Source organism: Cimex lectularius, unplaced genomic scaffold (assembly GCF_000648675.2).
Source record: "Cimex lectularius strain Harlan isolate CLEC.00 unplaced genomic scaffold, Clec_2.1 scaffold48, whole genome shotgun sequence".
NCBI lineage: Eukaryota > Metazoa > Arthropoda > Insecta > Hemiptera > Cimicidae > Cimex > Cimex lectularius.
In genome coordinates this window covers 60,842-82,262 of record NW_019392708.1, presented here as the reverse complement: position 1 = coordinate 82,262, position 21,421 = coordinate 60,842, and the positions used below count along the sequence as shown (strand labels likewise).

Sequence of the window (21,421 nt, the reverse complement as noted above, 5' to 3'; positions counted from 1 at the left end):
TTTGCTTCTGGGCAAAGTGCTGTGCAAGAGGAAGGTTTGCATTAAAAATTACAAGACGCCACTGAACCATAAACACCTGAATGGGCATTACACTCCGACAGGTAACGTCCCTATAAACAAAGCCTTTTGCCCGTTGCGAAAATACCAGGAGAACTACTTTTTTTTTGTTCTACACCTAAATATTCCATTCGTTTCGTTTTACTGTTACAAGGGCTCTCGGAATTTTTATTGGCGGCGCTCTCGGATAAATGGTCCGTCTTCATTCCTTAACGAAATTCTGGCTATAATGAAAGCTTGCTTTGCGACTTTTATATATCCGTCTGATACCTTTACCTCACTTACTTTTTACAGCTGAGCAGTATAAAAAAACCTGTGGGGCGGAGGCATTACACATTAAACGTTACGCTAAAGGGAATGAACACTGTTTTACAGTACCGCACCTTGAATTTTATTTTACTACAAAAAGACAGTTTCTTACAGTTATAAATATCCCAAAAAGCCGGAATAATGTGTTATTTATTGAGCCTAATGTTTCGGAATATTTTTGTGACAATCCCTTTCATGTAAAATTCCTTATTTCCCACAATTTCTTCAATTTATAACATTTATGAAGAAGACTTGATGGATAAACATTTTTGATATAGGCTCACCATAAACCTTCCCAACAAAATGTGAACTTAAGTGATTATACATTTTCCCAAGGAAGATTGGTAGGGGTATTCACGATCTTTATGTTAACCCTGATCGAGAAAAATGATGACGTAGATTTGTAAGAATCGGCTAGTTAACGTTGCTCGATCTAACAGGCCAGGGCCAATGTTAGATGTTAAATCGAACATGTAGTCACATTGCTAGCCGTTAGGGCATAGGTAACCAAAATGGTAGCCATGAATTTAACAGCTGTTTTTTGTTTAGACGTATTTTTATTCTTAAATACGCATAAATTAAATCATACCAACACATTTCATTTGTTAATTTCTGACCCGTCCTTATACTCTCATTCATAATAGATACATCCCTTATCCTATAAAGTTGTAGGCTGTTAGACCTTGGGATGTCGGCACGAATTGAAGCGTGTCATTTGTTAGTGCTTTTCGAGTCCACAGTTAGCATTTTGAATGAAAGAGTTGATTAATTTTCCTTTTTTATTAACTTCTGGCATCTTACAATTTAACACAAAAGAAAACCAAAACAAACAACAACAAGCCTTCAAGGACTGTTATAGCTTTAATTTTGGTTCTAGCACCGTCACGCACAGCATTGCGGAAAAATTACAATTTAACATGCTAAGAAAAGAAGGGGGCGTTCACGATCTTACTGGACATTTCTCTATTCGAGTTAACACGAGTCTCTAGTCAAAAAACAACTTGAATATCCCTATTATCTACTAAAGAACGGGAATCTTGGTTACTATAAACACAACAAATACTGGGAGCAATAGGCAAAGAATAAAGCTACACGCAAAAACAACCAAATGGGAAAAAATCCTACTCACCAGACAGGATTTAAAAATTCTAACTTGTGTAATTGCAGGACATGCGTCATTTTCGTACCCCCTAAAAGACTATAGTCAGATGACTAATGGATTGTCTTGAAGGGAGGCTGACAACTGAGCATATCTTGCACAACTACCCTGCAATAACTATGAAATGTTATGATACTTGGGAAAAACATTCTTGAGTATGCAGAATTCAATACCATTCCTCTTTGAAAATATATTTTACTTCATAAAAGCACGAAAACCTTACAGAAAATCCATTAGCAGATACGGTACAATAGAATTCTATATGGATGAAAAAAAAAAATTACACATTTTTATAATAATAATATCCAATTTTTTTTCCATTCAAAACCTTCAAGATGTTGACAATTTAACTGAAGATTGTGATCGACTTTTTTTTACTTAATCCAAGAGTACCAACTGGAAATAACGTTCCTTCTCATCAACTATGACAGTTGAAATAAAAACAATTCATTTCTCCATTTCGCATAAAATAATTACACATACGGGCTTTTTTCCTTGTATGGCAATGTGATGAAAAATCCACATTTAGCTTTGGATAGGGGCTGACAGAGCTTTGAAACATTTTGAACGTATTTTTATCTCCTGTCGGACCTTTCTATGCATTTCACTTCTATCTAGGGCAGAAAAACACAGTTAACCCGATATCAAAAGCACAAGATAATTACGATTTTCTGGCAATATAACAACATAGGGGTATTCTTCGATTGTACCCTGACGAATGTTTTATTTTTAAGTCATAATAAATACACATTGTAGGGATAATGTACACATTTGCATATATGAGATTATTTATTATTATGTTTCGTTCGTAACTGTAAATTAATAGTATTAAAACTTAGGGAAATAATATAGGGGTATTCTTTACCCATAACATAAATCATAATGTCTTCATATTTAATTTATTTAAAAAATACGGGAAAAAACAAAGAACTATTGACTTTTAAAAAAAGGAGGGGTTTAAACATTAATTTGTTAACTTTGACGTGGCGACTGATTACCGTAAGGGTACGGGGTTCGAATCCCATTTCAATTTGAACGCATAGTTACAATATTTTCAGCTTCCGAACTACCGAATGTAAGAATTTTTTTTTACTCCAAAATCAAATTCCACTCGCATTTTGCTTTTCAGCCTTTCTGAACAAATTTGGTTCCGTGTCTGTCTGTCTGTGGTCTGTCCTTGTAACCGGCAAAGCTCCGAAAACATGTGACCAATTTTTATGAAATTTTCAGAAGTAGTACGGTATAACAAAATAGAGAATACAAAAAAATGATAATCCTCATTTTTAATAACGGGTTTACTTAAGAAAAATGAACATGAAGATACTCATTTTGTAAACAAACACCTATTCTCGTCTTTTCTCTATTTTAATCCAGTTGTATTATCTTTAATTATGGAAAATAATCATCTTGAACCAGAAGTGAGCAATATTATTGTGAAGATGAGTCACCTGGGTCAACAGCAAGTCAGCAACAGCCCGCCACCAGCAACTCAGGAGAATATGGTGCAGCGAGCGTCTAGAAGAGTACAGCAATTGGAATGCTGTTATGTTTACCGATGAGTCGCGTTTTCGTCTGTATAGTGTTAGCAGAGGAAACGCAAAGATAAAAACGCGACTCACCAGTAAACATAACAGCATTCCATTAGTTGTTCTCTTCTGCCTGCTCGCTGCACCATATTCTCCAGAGTTGCTGGTGGCGGGCTGTTGCTGTTGATCGTCTCAAAGGGGCATACGATGTGAGGCCAACAATAAAATGCTTTGATAAACGTTTTGCGAGAATTTTTACTTTAATTAGGATCTGGCGGGCACTATAGAAAGGGTTCCGTCTGGTAGCAATGACAATATTTCTGTCCTAACTTAGCGTAGTATGCGCTTAGATCCTCCACCTCCTATTGGCACTTTCAGTCTCTCGGAATCAGGCTAAAGCACGGGAGACTACGCTCTGACACGCCAACTGCCTGCGATATCAACTTGTCGGTGACCTCAATGACTCATTCTCACAATAATAATGCGAACTTTTGTTTTAAAATGAAGTATTTCCATGGTTAACTAGAACTGGATTCAAATGGAGAAAAGACGAGAAAAGGTATTTATTTTCAAAATGAGTAATGTGTGGTGTTTTGTAAATTAATGATGTTTGGAGATCGTGAGATGCGGTCTGGAGTAAGTAGGTTTAGAAAAGCATTTTCTTTATCGGGCCAATGTTTCGATCTTTATTAACATCATCTTCAGGGCTCAATAAAGATCGAAACAATTAATTAAGGTTTTTTTAGTTGAGATAAAAAAGTCAATGGCACGAGCGGGATTCGAACCCACGATCGTCGGCTTGATACGCCGCTGCTCTACCACTTGAGCTATCGTGAACTCGATCCACTCGGACACCAACTTCCCATCTCAACCGCACCTTTTGAATTTTCCCTCCTTTTTGCCATTTTTCAAATGTCGTGTAATCGGATTGCTGTCCGAGTGGATCGAGGTCACGATAGCTCAAGTGGTAGAGCAGCAGCGTATCAAGCCGAAGATCGTGGGTTCGAATCCCGCTCGTGCCATTGACTTTTTTATCTCAACTAAAAAAAAACCTTAATTAATTGTAATATATTAATTGCTCAAGCGGACCACGAAATTAGTGAATTTAATGATTTGAAATGAAGTATACTTCACTAAAGCTCTCCGTGGCCATTTCATTTGTCGTCGAGAATCCAATCCGATTACACGACATTTGAAAAATGGAAGTTGCAGGGATTATGAGAGTTGGGTTCTAGATGATCCCTATCAATTTTATCCCAAACGGATTAACATGCGCAATGTACAAAACGTGAGGAAGCTATAATGCCCACCCTCTTCGCACGCGTTTTTCAAAAACACCACAACACCGGGTATATGACTTCTGCTGTTGCGAACCCGACAAAATTTTTAAAAATTAGCTTGTTCGGAAATTTATCTACTTCAAGTTTAATGAAGAAAAAGGAAGCCTATTTTATTTGAATAGTACGATGGATAGAATAATGATTTTTTAAAAGTGTTTTTGTCGGTATACGCCGCGCGCGCGCGTGTGTACTTTTTCGAATGCATTCACACCGTAGCTGGAGTGCTAAACCTAGGACTTTTATAATTCCCCAGTAAAATAGGTAAATTTGGATTAACAAATACAAAAATTTAAACCTCGAACTTTATAATGCAGATAATTGTAAACATACTGTAATTTATTGTAATGTATGACTTATATTAAAAGGATAAGCCGATTGTTGAAATAAAAATTCTTGAACAAAAACAAGACTTCGCAATCTGCTAGAACGAATGGCCCAAACGTGACGACAAATATTGCCGAGGAAAAACAAAAAAGCTGTCTTTATGACGATTTGCGCAAGAAGAAAAGTTGCCTTAAGTTCACGTACAACAAACAAACTCCAACTTTAAAAATAAACAACTTAATAACGTTAAGTTAGCTTCGTGAATATTTTATGACCTTTTACATTAGTTATTTAGAATAATTTTAGGATAAATCTCTTACATTGCTACTATCTCCGATTTGGTTACTTAAAATTAAATATACAATCCATTATATTTCGTGGTCCGATTGACCGATTAACTTCTTTCAATTAATTAATCTTTATGTAAGGTATTGGTTAGTATCATTATACATTATTTCAAATAAATACAAAAAAGATGTGGAGAAATGGTGGATTTTGGTTGGGTCATAGAAAAAACATTTATTTATTTTGTTTTTAACAAGCTGCAACTAGCGTATGTGTAAATTCAATAGCTAAGGTATTAATTGTCAACATTTGTCAAAATGTTTAAAGAACCTCATACATGTTCTTAATAGCCCCATGAAATTAGTCAAAAGGGTAAGACTTAGACAACTTTATGGTACAATAAGGCAGCTTTATCGGCAATTTGATAGGAGTATCACCGGGCTTTTACCTTCGACCGAGAAACCTGCAAGCTGTAAACTTGAATTGTCCTTGCCTCGTATATCAGTTTTACACACATCTTTCCCGTATTGTTCGTCCAATTATTTAACATTTTCTATTGTTTGATTTCAGTCCAATTTAACCCATCTTGGAAGGAACCAGTACGTACCAGGCGTGGGCATGGGGATAGCGAAATGCCCCTACGACCCGGCTGACAACAGCACGGCCGTCTGGGTCGAAAAGGGAAACCCGGGAGGCCTCCCGGGGCTCTACTCGGGTACGAATGCAGAATTTACAAAAGCCGATACGGTAATATTCAGGACCAACCTTCACAACTTTACGACAGCCAGGAAGGAATATACTTTCAAAAGGACCATCAAATATGATTCAAAATGGCTCGACAGTGAGTACTTTTTATTTATAGTTTAATAAAAATAAAATCAAGCTCAACCTTTTTGTTTTAACATAAAATCGAAAGTCTGTTCATTGTGAAAAATTGTAAAAATATATGGATGAATTTATAATTTCTCAGATTTCTTCTCCGATATATACGTTTGATTAAATTCACGCTTTTAAGCGAAACCAATTCTCTGGCGTTCATTACGTTGATAATTTATATGATAAAATTTTATGCAATAAATAATGGGTAACTTTCGAAGAAAACTTGCTTAATGTGAACCAGAAAGATCATTCCAAAAGTTCTATTAATTAAACAAATTGGATATTATTTAAAACACTCGTTTTTGTGTTTTAAAACGTTTTGATGGTGACAAAACCTAACTCAGGGGGTTACTTATGCTTGATGCCACAGACCGGCTAGTTTTGTAAGTCAGTATTTTGTAAAATTATTTTTATGCTACAATTACGTCTTTTTCAAAAAAATTTTATTATATTCACAATCACTAATAATCAAAACTATTTCTAAATTGTTATGTATGTATGATGACAACACCAAGTGATTTACCACTTGATACATTTACTGTTACATATTATATTTACAATTATTACTTTTACATATTATTGTAAAACCAGACCTAACAATTGGTACAACAAAAAATTATCGATGATGAAAAATACAAAAGAAAAGAAAAAGAAAATCATTTCTACAATGTACAGAATATTATTGTATAACCACAATGTTGAACAACCTGATATAGATTTTTTAATAAAGCTAGGACATAGATTATCTACGATTAATGGAGAGTACTTTATGACTCTTGTAATTTCCCTTGGAATTTTATATAGAAACTATTAAAACAGTATTTTAAGGTGGTCTGACACATAGTCAACTTCATCCAAAAAGTAAAGGACAAAAATTACTTTATTTAATTGATGTAATAAATAAAGAGAAACAGTTGAAAGAACAGCCTGAGCAGGTGTCATGTAATCAAAGAAAACAAATGAAACCCAAGGTGGCAACGTAATTGCGAAAAATGCTACTGTTTAACGCTGCAAAAAAAGAAAACTCCTAGTTCTTTTTCCTCTAGGGAAAAGCGTCTTCAATCATTTCTACGGCCTGTGGTAACCGTAATTCAAAAAGTTTGTCTGCGTCTGTAAAGAAATATAAAAATAAAAGCTCAACCGAGTCAAATTCGCGGAAGTTTACTGATCGCTGCATTCCGTGACAAGAGGCCACAAGTATTTCCCGCATTCAGTTTGCACCATTTGCTCTTATTTTTTAATATAAAAAAATTTTGCGGCAAGTTTGTCAGTGTACACATACTTAAGATAATAATTGACGTAACTTATTGAATATATAAATTTAATCTAGAGATCCACGAATGGATTATAGTTACAGAACTAGAAGTCAGATCATCATAGATAACCAATCCTAACTACAGTTAACCATTTTCTACTTTCTCCTCTGCAAAGCTTTGTTATCTGATCTGCGAAATGCATAACATTTCCCAACTGATTAAAAGCTTTAGATATACAAAAATGCATGCTTGACCAAAATATACTACAAAAATAGGAAGTTGTGAATAAGATACGATCGAACTGCAGATAGTTTATACATTCCTGATAGTTTATAGTTGTATTCAGTTTATATACATCAGATAATTTATATATTTTCCTGCAGGTATTTTTTATATTCTGAAATAAATTTCTTCATTCTTTTGTCAACAAGTTATTCAGACCAAAAGGTACTGCTTTATTTGAAATTGTATTGTATTTGCCTTTTTTCTTTCAATTTATTTGTATTCCCTTAATACAGTAATCAGTTCCGTCCTACAGATACATTTTGAGTGATATTTGATTTTTCCTAGAAAATTTATCTGTGCTTAATATTTGAAAAGTTACACAGCAACAACAAATCAGTAAAATCTGAAATAATTGGCATGTATATAAATTTATTTTGCTTAAAATAATAAATTTTTGATATTACGTGGTTTTGCACAGTTTCTATTTAAAACAAAAGCCGACATAAGACAAGAAAAACGTTGAAAAACCTGGGTAAATTGTAATTCTCTTTTTACTTCTCATTATTCCCATCGTAAAAAATTTAATGCCTTGATTAAAGTAGAATTTAGGGGGCGTACGATGTAGAAATTCGGCGGGTTTACGTGCCGGCGATAACAGTTTGGAATCCTTCGAGCTGCTGCAATAAAGCGTTTAATTGAGCTTTTAATTACCTTATTAATCCATGTTCGCCCTAGGATCTGATATGGGAAGGCCGGCTGGCGTTTAAATTCGATGCAGATCTCTGGCAGATTCCGTCTTTTCCCCTTTCTGGGGTTCTAATCTTAGTAAGTTTTTTTAAATACACCAGTCCGCTGGTATTATTTCATTTCCTGTTAACTTATCTAAACGGAAACTTAATCTTGCTGACACCTAAAAGGGTTGGTGATTACACCCGACCTCCGAGGCTCCCTTTTAATTTCGCTTTCTCACAACATTATTCAATAATTTAACACCTCCTTCTTCCGCGTTTACCGATTACAATCGGGGTTGTGTTTATTTTAAATAAAAGGTTTGACTCAACATGGCACTGATAACGAGAAACATTGATTGTTTAAAATTTCACATTACATGGTAATATTTTCGAAACCATTGAAACTTATTGATTTTTTTCAGCAGTACGTAATATTCGAATGAAACGTATAAAATAATTAGCTCGCAAATATTAACTTTTATTGTGTTAAAAATTTCACACAATTTTAAGATGGGTAAACCGATCTTACATTCTTATTTTGAAACCTAAAGCAAACTTGATTCCTCCTATTGCACACCCACTGTTGCAAATAATTACAAAGCTTAATATATTTATTCGTTTTATGTAAGGTCTTGGTTGAGATAAAAAATTCACGACTGGGATTCGAACCCACGACCTTCGGCTAAATACGCTGCTGCTCTAACCGCTTGAGCTGTCGTGACTTCGAACCTCTCCATCTCAACCTCAAGGATTCGATTCTCAGCGACTTATGAAGTGGCCACGGGGAGCTTTTTAGTGATGTGATACTTCTTTGACTTATTAAATATTAATCTGTTTACGTTTTAGTGGTCAATTGACCAAGTTACTTCTTTCAATTAATTATTCTTTTTATGTAAAGTCTTGGTTGACATTAAAAAAAATCAGTGTCACGAGGGGGATTCGAACCCACGACCTTCGGCTGAATATGCCGTTGCTCTACTACTTGAACTATCGTGGCTTCAATCCACTCGGACACCAACTCTCCATCACGAAAGCTGAATAGTAGAGCAGCGGCGTATTTAGCCAACGGCCGTGGGTTCGAATCCCGTTCATGACATTGACTTTTTTATCTCAACCAAGACCCTACATAAAAAGAATAATTAATTGAAAGAAGTAACTTGGTCAATTGACCACTAAAACGTAAATGGCTTAATATATTTTTTCCCCTTCAATGATGAACCTCCATGGAACGCGTAAAACTTACTGTAGATAGGAAGATGAAATCCGTCCTTTGAGATCAAAATTCCAACAGATTATGAATAAAGAGAGAATAATGACCCGGCTCTGGAACATACATACTCAAATTGAATACCAGCAGTTTCCCATCCATATGGTTCTCCTCTTGGAAAGGTTGCAATAAATGGCTATTTAAGTTTATAAAACGTAAATCAATCACAATTATTTCCATATATTTCATAAAATCTCGTAAATGGCATAAAAACACACATATTTGAGTCACGATTGATAGCACAGTGATTAATCGTTAAACGTGGTATTGAATGGTCGTCTATTATCTTTTTTTTATTTTTTTTTATTTGGTACCTTGTCTGTTATCGTACTATCGACAGCTAAAAGTTTTCCGGGGTGAACCCTTTCGGAAATACCTCCCAATGGAGAAGTTTTTGATTTTCCAGTGCAGAAAAATTGGCCATTCGTTCACGGCATAGCGACCACAATGCGGATAAAGGTTCTGAGGTTAAATATGACAGGCCTTTATAGAAAATGGTGGACGTTACCCGGGGTTGGAAATGGTTTGCGATGGGCCGGTCTTATTGAATAACTTCTTTTTCGGCTCACTGATCTCAGGAGTTTTAATAGAAAAGCCGAGAGCTCTTTCTTTACCCCTCGGCCGAGAAGAAATGGTTCGTATGAAAGTGTGAGCCCGGATCATTAGATGGGGCCGCTTCCATTTTCACGATCCGGCTTGATAGTGGAAATTTAGCCTCCCCAAGATGCTCATACAAGCGGAGTTCGCGGCTTATACCAAGGTGGAGTTTGGGTAAAAAACGACTGCCCGGACCCAAATATCCCACCACTTATATTAAGTCGGCCCCGCTGAAGGAGACACAACTTCTCTCCTGGGGCCCACATGTTACTCCCACACGATCTCTCTATTTATTTTATACAAAGCCACTCCACTCACCTCAAGCTTATATGTATTATGTTACATGTAAACCTCCCTCTTTTGGTTTAGCGCAAGTTCTTTCACTTTAAAAACGATCCCCTTCAATTTCCTCCTTCTCCAATATCATGTTTCAATTTTCTTTTAACTTCCATTGAAATTAAGGTTTTGTTTATCCTTTCTTTTAGTATTAACTGATTTTTATTGGTATTAAGTTTTAAAAGAGGGAAATTTATTACGAGATGGCAGTTAGATAAGTAAAAAGAAGCCCTAACAACTTTACCATTAATATAATTGTAATTTTTTCTTAACAAAACATTTAATAAACGAGCATAAAATTGAGCTACCATAACGTCCAATCTAGTTTGAAATTTAAATCTCTTCCTACTCAGAAAGAAACAAATGACTTTGGGAAGTTACAAACATTTTAAGCGAATGGCCCAAAACTTTAATTGTTCGACCAACACTTTTTGGATATTGACAGGAAGGTGGCCTGAACAAACGCATGTAGACATCAGAGACCTGCAAGTACCTTTATGCAAATAAAGTTGTAAACAGAAAAAAAATTGAAAACACGTGTAACAAAATTCTAATCTGAATGTCTTCGAACTATCAGTCTGAACTCACTTAAATTTAGAAAAGAAATATCGAAAAAACATGTATTACATAAGGAAAAACTTAAATCAAAACAAGTGTAACAACCAATTTTTTTTTCAATTTTTCAGTTTGGTCGGTGGAGTACTTGATATTCCTCCACCGACTTACACTCAAACTAATCTTGATTGGGGTCGATAGAGTACTTTTATAAATAATCCCCCATCGATCCAGATCTTACGCCCTCAACGTTCGAGGGGCGATGATGACGTATATTTCACCCTCACCTTTCGCCATTCACGCTAATAAATACATGCACTCAGACAAAACATATAGACACACAACAATACAATAAAAAACCCAATTTCCCCGAAAAAGCGGAACAGGGGACTCTGAAACGCGCTACCGTGTTCGAGAACTCTTCTTAAGCCCGGCGGCATGCCTACACGCTCTCTGTATGGAGCCAAGGCATGCTACGCCTCTATTTTGTGGGACACATCAAGCAACCTTTCTCTGTATAAGGGGCACCTGCGCGGGCTTTGGCCAAAAAGTAGGTGCCCATGTGTCAACCGCAATTTTCGGTGTTGTTAAGACAGATTCCGCCAACGGAATTATTTTTATGAGCCGAGCATAAAATGATAATTGCAGGTTTTAAAAAGAAGTTTTTGTTAACAATCTTGTAAAAAGTAAAAAAAAAGTTAGTAAATATTTGGTTTCGGCCTTTGTATCAGTTTAGTCGGTTCACCCCCTAGATCATTTTTTTCTTTACCACACGTATTTTAAGGTAATATATAATATCTTACTAGTCCATTATAATTTATTGTTATCTACTTATTTCAGTTGTAAGCGAGTTGTTTCGTCAATTGGCATCGTTCTTTATGAAAATTGTGCCTTTCGTTTCTTGAGAATAAAAATAGTTATTAATCCCTAAATGTAACTTTTGATGACCGTTGAATTATAATTGTGATGTTTGCATCGGTGGTGATGGGATTATCGGTCAATGGTTGTTGGTTGTTGTTAATCCCTAAATACAGACTATTTATTTTACTGCACATCGGAATTATTTCCTTGTCAATACTCGACCATTTTAATCCTAAATAGAATTAAATAAAATAATTCAACAAACAATAAACTGCAATAATTCAAGGTACATAGGATAAAACAAAGTAAAACACCCACAAACTAGTTTGTTCCAGCCCAGTGATCGAAAATGTTACGCTATTTAAGTGGACTGTATTCGTGTTCAGCAAATATAAAATCAAAAATGTAATATACTAGACGTAAATAAAAATAAGAAATAAGCATAATAAATCAATTTTAACAATAGCATAAATAATCATATTATGCAATATTGAAATTTTGAAAGAAACCATAAATTTATTATACCTTACAAATTCGGCCCGAAGATTTACCACCTACATACTACCCCAATCACAAAAATTATAAACAAAAACCTTAGTTAATATGCTTATGCCTGTTAACTCTACAATCCATATGCTGATTTTTACTTTTTTATCATCTATGCATATTTAAGTACTTACTGGTTGATTTTTAATATACACGAAATACGTCCTTATGAAACACTACTTACAGGCCATAATTTATACATCACAAAAATTTTAAGGGAAGTGTTAATACGATCTAGTATCTCAACAACCGATATGATGATATACAATTCATTGGCAAAGTTATATTTTTTAAGAAACAAAAAATTTAAATCCATTATATTTAGTGATCTATTGACCAAATTACTTCTTTCAATTAAATAATATTTTTATGAAGGGTTTTGGTCGAAATGAAAAAGTTAATGTCACGAGCGGGATTCGAACCCACGACCTTCGGCTCAATACGCCGCTTCCTAACCACTTGAGATATTGTGACTTCATTTAACTCAGAAGTCAAGTGGTTAGAGCAGCGGCGTATTGATTCAAAGGTAGTGGTTTCAAATCCCGATCGTGACATTAACTTTTTCATTTTGCCCCAAACCTTTCATAAATATATTAATTAACTGGAAAAAAATTAAATTATTATATTTTTATCATTGATTTTTTTTGATAATAATTATTTCAATAGTGTTCAAAATATATCGCAAGTAAATAATTTTCTAGAAAATAAGTGCTTATGAGACAGTTCTAATGAGGCAATAGTTTTCATTACAACGAAAAGAAGAGCTTTTTTCCTTCCTAATTACACGTTCAAAATTAGCGTAAAACGTCCAATTACAAAATTAATATTCAGAAGCACTCGTAAGCGGTGATTAATAGAAGAAATTAGGAGAAGATGGCCCGACGTCTTCATTCAGTTTACAAGTAAGCTTAAATTCACTGGAAAATTAACTGAAAGAAAAAATTTAAAGGGTTAAACCGTTTTCCTACGGCATCTCACGTTGAAAAAATATTCTCTTAAAAGGAGAGAATTTAGGCCATCGAGTTAAACTAACGGCCGTAATGGAAAATTGTTCAAAGAGTTTGATATTGAAAGCTAACCGAGTTAGAGAAGTCAGGTTCGCTCAATCCACTAGCGTCTTTATCGCCGTCCACTTTCTTTACTTATTATTTGTTCTAACCCCCTGAAGGTTATGCAGGCGAGAACAACTTCACAACTTTAGCGAGCAAAAAAGTTTTGTGTGAGCTTTCACGTTCTGCACTTCTCGTGTATTCCTGTTTCTTTCCCTTTACCTCCATCTCTGCGCCTAGCGCATTTTCGGAAATGGAACATCTCCAGGCCCATTGTTAGGTTTGTAAAGAAAATATTTTTCTCCCAAATGCAAAATATAAATATTCATCCCCGAATTAATGTTAAAATCAACAAATATTATTCTTAACTCTACTGTTTTAAACCTAAAAACCTTACAAAGGTTCAAAAGAATACCAAAATCCAATCGAATATACACAGATATATTCTTTACATTATATTTCTTTTTATAGAAATATTTTCTGAAAGATTATCAAGTTAAAAAAATATCAAATATTATATTCAGATAATAATTTTGTTCCATGCTACTTCAATCATATACAATTTACACATTCGTTTTTATACGCATGCATAAAATAAAATAAAAACAATTCTAACTGAATCTGATAATTATTCACCTTTATTAATCGTATTAGTCAAAATCATGCACAGATGATTACAAAAATAAAAAGAGTGAAAACAAATTTAACAACGCTGACCAAAAAAAGCACAATTCATTCAATAAGTAACGTTTTCTCTAAATGAAAATACGCTGAAACCAAAACATGAAGGCAAAAGCAGTTGTAATTTAATTATGAGAGATTTTAATATCGTCCTTGCCATCCTGTACCCGTAAAATTCCCTAAATAACGCCGGATTGGATGAGAAAAAAACGACGATTTTAAGGCTATTAGCCTACACTTTGTTTTTAATTTGCATTTCTTGGATTTCGAAGGGTTTATTTACGCCGAAAGGGGGAAAAATTAATCAAAAAAGAGCCGTTTTCTAATTTCCTACAGTTGTAATCCAAGACCTTTCGTCCTCCTTTTGAATTAAACAAATTATTCCGCGAGGAACCGTCGAAGGCTGGAAACAATCTGATCATGTTTCTGAGGAAATTTGTTTTTAAACCGTCTCTTAAATAAATTATTTACAGTTTGAGCAAACACTTTAATTTTTGAAAGGAGGCTAAATTCACAAGCATGCTCTTAACTTTTAATACTACATGCATTCACAAAATTGCAGTCGGTGTATCAAGTTTTTTAAAACGTGAAATAACTATCTCTAATAACAGCAATATCAAATATAATATTTTATTAATATATTACATATTTATGTAATAATTTAAAAAATCTAATAATTTCTTTCTAGAAATTCAATAAAAATTTACGTAAAATTTAAACACAATTCGCACTGTTCTCTGAATAATTATTTCTCAAAAACATGAATGTTTTTAAACCTTTTAAAAACAACGATGCAAAGGGAAATCAAACGTACCAATTGAAAATGTATAACAAACATGAAATATTGAAGTATATAAAAACAATTTATGACCGCGCGGCTTTAATAAATATCCCATTTTTAAATACTTTTAAATGCTCATAAATATTCCAAGCTGAATGGATGTTTAGTGTATATTATTATTTTCAGTCGTTTTTTGTTTTATGTGATTTTCCTTGACCGCTCATTCTTTTGTCAACTTATTATGTATTTTCTATCTTCCCGATACAAATAGATGATTCATTTAAGGCTTATACAGTTAAAAAAATAAATCTTGTCACATTCTACAAGATTTGGTAAGACTAATCCCTCCAAATTTGATTACTAGGATTGTGTTAGATTGTCTGATCCAGGTGTATATAACACCTTTATAGGATTTTCTATGGCCGCCGCTAAAAGAATACAAAAGCTTTTTTTTGTTAAAAATGAAAACCTGTTATTAAAACAATATTTTTATTTATTTATTTTTATTTTGTGGCTGGATTGTTTCCTACTTTTTCGTTTAACTCAAGTTGTACGAAATGCATTTTAATTTTTATTTAATTTTCAAAAGAGTTTGTACTTTCTGATTAACCGTCAAACAAACTTCTTACCGTATTTCAGTAATTTTACAAGATATTTAGTTGTTGAAGAGATGTTACAAAGTTGCCATATTTCGGTGCCATTTTCCCTATTTAATAAATCTATTTGTTCAATTAAAACCAATATTTTTTCTTATATTCCTTGTAATATCCAAAGATTTTTTTGGCCCATTATAATTTTCTTCCTGCCCTATTATTGCACTATAAAACGAAAAAATCGACTGAATTAGATAAAGTAATTTGGAGAAGTGTACCGAAAGGTGATATAATTCGCCTTTTTTTTTTTTTTTTTTAATAAAAAATGCATTTTTCCCATTTCTGCCAAATCTACGCCATAAAAACCTTCACACCAATTCCTCCTTTAGGAGAGATTTCACATATATATATAATGACGAGTCTTCATACAGCATAAGTTTGCAAGTTCATCAATACACCAAGCCACTTGATTCTCATTTTTCAGAAAACGATTTGGAGCACTTCTAAAGCTTGCAACATCATAGGACCAGTTATTCTGCTCAAAAAAAGTTGTAGTTTAATATAAAAACCACTTAAGGTATAAAAAATATAGGAAATGCGGAAACACGATTCATCTTTTTGCAAACTACCACATTATATCTAACAATAAATAATATTGTGATAAATCTCCAAGTGGTCTGCAGGATGATGAACCTGTAATTGGATTGTTACCGTTGTATGATTTCTTGGCAATATCACCACTGAGATGGCGAAACGCCGAAACGCGTCTGACAGACCTTGGCAGGAAAACGATCAAAAGTAATATTATTCAAGCCGAAATGTTCAGTCTGACTTGGTTTATTCAGGTTTGGTACAACATGTAGATTTTCATGAGAAAATAATAACTATGTAGATTGCCTTGGCTAGGCATGAAGCAATTACGTACTTTGGATATTTTCTTCTAACTTTTTGAATAAGGGGTTCGAAGTTTATTAGAAGGGGGTCGGGCGTAAGAAAGAGATACCGGCTTGTATACGACCAGGTCGGCCATCCGCTTATTTCTGACTACCATCAATTTAACTGCAGCCCAGATGTCGAAAAATTATAAAAACGGCTAGTTCGAACAACCCACCTCGCCGACATGTGTGTTATAAAAATGTACATCGTTTTACATATTGATAGAAGATGGTCGTTATCGGCCGATTCGAACTCGGCGTAAATAAACATTTTGACAAGAAACAACCGACGGGAATAAAAATAAAATCCAAGTGTTAAAGTTGAGAACGGAGGATGGAGGACATAAGGTGCGGGGTTAGAACGTAATGCCTGATTTGCCGGGCCATTGCCCAAATGGTCGCGGGCACATCTGTGCCCCGACCAACTCGCAACACCGGATAATTCCAACATAAAAACACACTTTAACTCCCGCTCCCCCTAATTTACCGGGGTGAGTTTGGCCCCTCATTAAATGATAATTCTCAAGATTTGTCATAAATCCGTGATTTTACGACCGTTCCTGCTGCTCTTAATAATTTTTCAATGAAATTACCCATTTCGCGAAAAGTCCCATTTGAAAATTTTTAAAAACGTTGTTTCCCGTTTATAACTGTTTTTATTCACAGCACATGTTAAAACACCAATGGTTTACTAACGCTAACTCAATAATTCTGAAGCAGTCACTTTTATTTCAATGAAAATATAAAAATTTTAACACAATATAAAATAGTGCAAAGATATGATTTTAAAATTCACATTATAGTTATCTGTATTAATTTCCGCACAACAGATTACAATAAATGTAACTGGTATTATATATTTAAATGGGTACATTTTGCTATAAACTTGATTTATTAATATGAAAATGCAATTTATTGAATTTATTTCTTAATAAGTCTTAAAGGGGTTGAATGCAAACATAAAAATATTGCATGAATTATAGTCGATAAAGATGTAAATATGATTATTTTATCCATTATCATATTTACAAATTGGTGTAAATTACAAAGTATACAAGACATGGAATGTACATGAGTTCAAACTATCATCAAACTTATCTATAGTACACAAATGATTTAGAAAAATAATAATTTAAAAAAGGTCATCGGTGGACGCAACGGCGCTCACCACTGTAACGTAAAGGTCCCGGGTTCGAATCCAGCGGCTCTGCATTCAAACCCGACATACTTACAAATAGGCTTTTTTTTAAACACCGCACCCCAAGGGTTGATATAACTTCTGCTGTTACGAACCCTCGTAAAACGAAAAATTTAAAAAAAAGTGTAAACATACACATGTTTCGTAACGCCAAAATAATGCTTAGTTTTCAGGTAAATCAATGCTGCCCTTGGAAGTCCTTTTTAATCTACCACCATTACAGATCATCCAGGGAAAGGCTAGTGCCACAATTCTGCCTACCCGCTTAAAAAGGAGCAATTAAAGCTTTCGGAGGAACTTTTCAGTTCAAAATGCAGATTTTCTGATTAAAAAATTCCAATTACAATACCTGATAGAGAAGGCTGGGCGAAAGGAATCTCAGTTAATGTCGTCTATATCTGGTATACAGATGGTTCTCAGACCAAGTATGTATCAGCAGCTGATATCTATGGGTATAAACCAAGGACTAGAATTGATATAAGCTTGAGACACATGCCATTATCTTTCAGGCAAAGCTTGTGGCTAATGAACACTGCGCCAATGTGTTCAAAATGCTGGGTATTATCAACGAAATAATAGCCATTCATACAGACAGCAAGGCAACCTCCAGAGCTGTTTAGCATTACACCCTGACAGACATAGAGGAAAATACAAAATTATCCTTGTTTGGGACCAGGGCACAATAAATGAGCCAAGTTCGATAAGGGCATCTATCTGCCCTGAATTCTTTTGCGGCATATCAGTTTGTCAAAAATACCGATCAAACACTGGGTTAAGGCTAAGTCCTCGGTTCAATGGGAATTTATTCCAGGTTGGAGACATGCGAAAAATTCTGTAAAAGGCTATCGCAGAAACTAATAGTAGAACTCCTAAAACTTACTAAACAAGACCTGCAAAGGGTAAGAATGCCTACTATTTCGAACACAATCAATATGACCTATGAGAAACTCCGCGATAAACCAACGCAACATGAGTGAATCCTAGCGAGAGAGGATGGACCCAGTACAGTGATCAGTATCGATCAGTTTAACATGTATGCACCGACCTGCAAACCCACTATCACCAATATCACTAGTTTGGTTGTTTCCCGTGATTTTTGTCTGTATCTTCGCTCGTTTCGATGTCGATATTTTATTACTTTATACATTTGTATAAAATAATACATTAATTATGCATATTAAAGCCTTGAAATCCGCATCTACAACGGCCTGATTACGTAATGCCATTGATTTTGGGTTGTAAGTATTGGGTTGTCCGGAAAATAATGCAGGATTTTAAGTTTTCATTAAAAAAAATCTATATAAAATATTCTGTTTACGTTTACAGGATTACTCATTTGTATGAATGTCAACACTTATTAATCCTCTTCCAAATGATATTGTTTGTTTACCTCTGTAGCATTCCGCTACTTGGAAATAATTCAGTCATCCTTATAATGTCAAAGCGAGAATTTCGTACGATTTTCTTTTACGAGTTTAAACTCGGCCGAAGCGGAGCCCAAACGGCTAGAAACATTAACCAAGTCTGGGGCGAGGGTTGTGTTAATGAGTACACTGTGCAAAGGTGGTTTAAAAAATTTCGGGAGGGAGATTTCAGCCTTGAAGATGAAGAAGGTCGTGGAAGGCCTTCCTCTCTTAATGATGATGTTCTGCGATCAGTGGTGGAAGAAAACCCCAAAACAACTGTTCGAGAACTTGCAGAGCAACTCAAAGTCAGTAAAACGACCGTCGCTGACCACCTCAAGGCGATTGGAAAAGTGAAAAAACTCGAAAATTGGGTTCCACACTCATTAAACGATCGCCAAAAAATCAGCGCTTTGATGTTTGTGCATCACTTCTTTGTCGAAACAAAAATGACCCATTTCTGGCCAGAATTGTTACATGTGACGAAAAGTGGATTCTCTACGATAACACTAGACGTTCTGGACAGTGGCTCGACAAAGGAGAAGCTCCAAAGCCCCCAACTCATCAAAAAAAGGTAATGGTTACGGTATGGTGGGCTTCATTTGGTTTAATACACTACAGCTTCTTAAATCCTGGCGAAACCATCAATGCTGAATCATACTGTAACCAAATTAATACCATGCATCAGAAATTGGCAGTAATGAAGCCCTCTTTGGTCAATCGGAAAGGGCCCATTTTGTTGCATGACAACGCTCGACCACATGTGTCACGTGTAACGTCACAAAAATTATTGGAGCTTGGCTATGAAACTTTGCCTCACCCACCCTACTCTCCGGACCTCTCGCCTACTGACTACCATTTTTTTAGACACCTGGACCACTACTTACAACACATAATATTCAAAAATCAAACGGAACTGGAAAATGCATTTATTGACTTTATCAATTCTAAAAATTCTGAATTCTACTCAGACGGAATTAATAAGTTACCAACACGTTGGGAGAAATTTTGATTAAAGAACATTGCTTTAAAGTAACTAGTTTCTTTTTTTTTGTTTAATACCAAAATCCTGCATTATTTTCCGGACAACCCAATAAATTAGTTCCAGAGGAGACCAAATTGATGTTTGATGTTATTGAGACCTTCTTTAGCCACTTCTCATTTTATGTTTGAGTTATCGTTTTAGGATGCAATATCGCTGAATGTTGCGGGAAATGTATAAACCGCTAACGTTCTTATTAGGCGTTGTGAATAAGTGACCGTTGTCAAGGCCTTTCAAGTTTAAACCGACCCTCTGCTGATTTATCTAAAGGACTTAGAGGTCGGTTCATTGCCTACGAAGGGCGTCTTAAGCTACGTCTTTGCACGACGGCTCGATTTTCCTTCCGCCATCCTATTACCCAGACGGTTAATTTAACCGTGAGCGTAGAACACGGTTGAAGGCACTCTGTGTCGGGCAGTCATGCATGGTCCGGGTCCCCAGTACCTACCGCTAATCTAATTTCACCTGGATTATAATTTTTTTCGACGAGGCCCTCTTTGATAGGTTGTTCGGAAGCTCTGGGTTCGATGGCTTGAAAGGATTTGCCGCTATCCGCTCGCTGCCCTGTGCTAATCCGACAACTTGTTAACACAATCCCTCTGGTGTATCCAAAACCCATTCACTCCCGTTCTATCCTTCCAGTACACTACATTTAATTCTGGGTCTCAATTTAAATCGAACACTTTCATTTACAGTTCGTTATTTTTGTTTTATTACATACTAACACAAAGTTGAGTCTTTGAATATTAATGTGGCTTCCATAAATCACTACAAGTTTAGAATTTTGTGTCAAACCGTTAAAATTAATTTACAATTTCTTCTTTAAAAAATCCTGACATGTTTTTGTTCTCATTAAATAAATGAGATGATAAACCGAAGTTAGTAAATACATCTCGATTCAAGGAATAATTGAATAGTTACCTTACTATCCTCGTTGGTTTTGTTGTCAGACGCGTTTCGCCAGTTCACAATCTATGAGACAGGCCAAGATTTAATTTTAATTTATTTAATAAATTTATTGGCGAAAAGTACAGTACTACAGTAAGAAAAAACATAAACAAAGAAAAAAATTTAAAGATAAAATAATAATACCATAAGTAAAAGTCACCTAAAAGCAGTGTTTGTAACAGGTGGCAGGAGTTAAGTCAGTGAACAAAATTGCTAAAAATTAAATCAAAAGGTGTATATGACCAAATAAATGAAAGAAAAAACAAAATAATGAAGAGAGAAAACAAAAATAAAATTCAATAAATTCAAATAAAGATAAAATAGAAATTAAAGAATACCATAATTGCCATATGGTGCCAAATATACCGCAAAGAAAGTTCAAATTATAAATTTAAAATTTTTGCAGTAATAAATTTTTTGAAATCATAATAAGAATTAAATTTGTTAAAATTAATTTTATGATTATAAAGAAACCTAAAAACAGCATTTAATGAAAAATTGAAGTAAAAATTAGTGTTTACTTTGAATATAAAAATAT

General features: G+C 34.6%; 1 protein-coding gene across 3 annotated transcripts in view; it reads left to right on the top strand.

The window, feature by feature from the left end:
- Nucleotides 1-21,421, top strand: part of LOC106672544 (semaphorin-2A) — a 702,354-nt gene that overhangs the window by 672,378 nt on the left and 8,555 nt on the right. For all 3 annotated transcript variants that reach the window (XM_014404069.2, XM_014404068.2, XM_024226294.1), the window contains one exon: nucleotides 5,571-5,841. In XM_014404069.2, coding sequence (XP_014259555.1) covers nucleotides 5,571-5,841 — 271 coding nt within the window. The remainder of the gene's footprint in view (nucleotides 1-5,570; nucleotides 5,842-21,421) is intronic.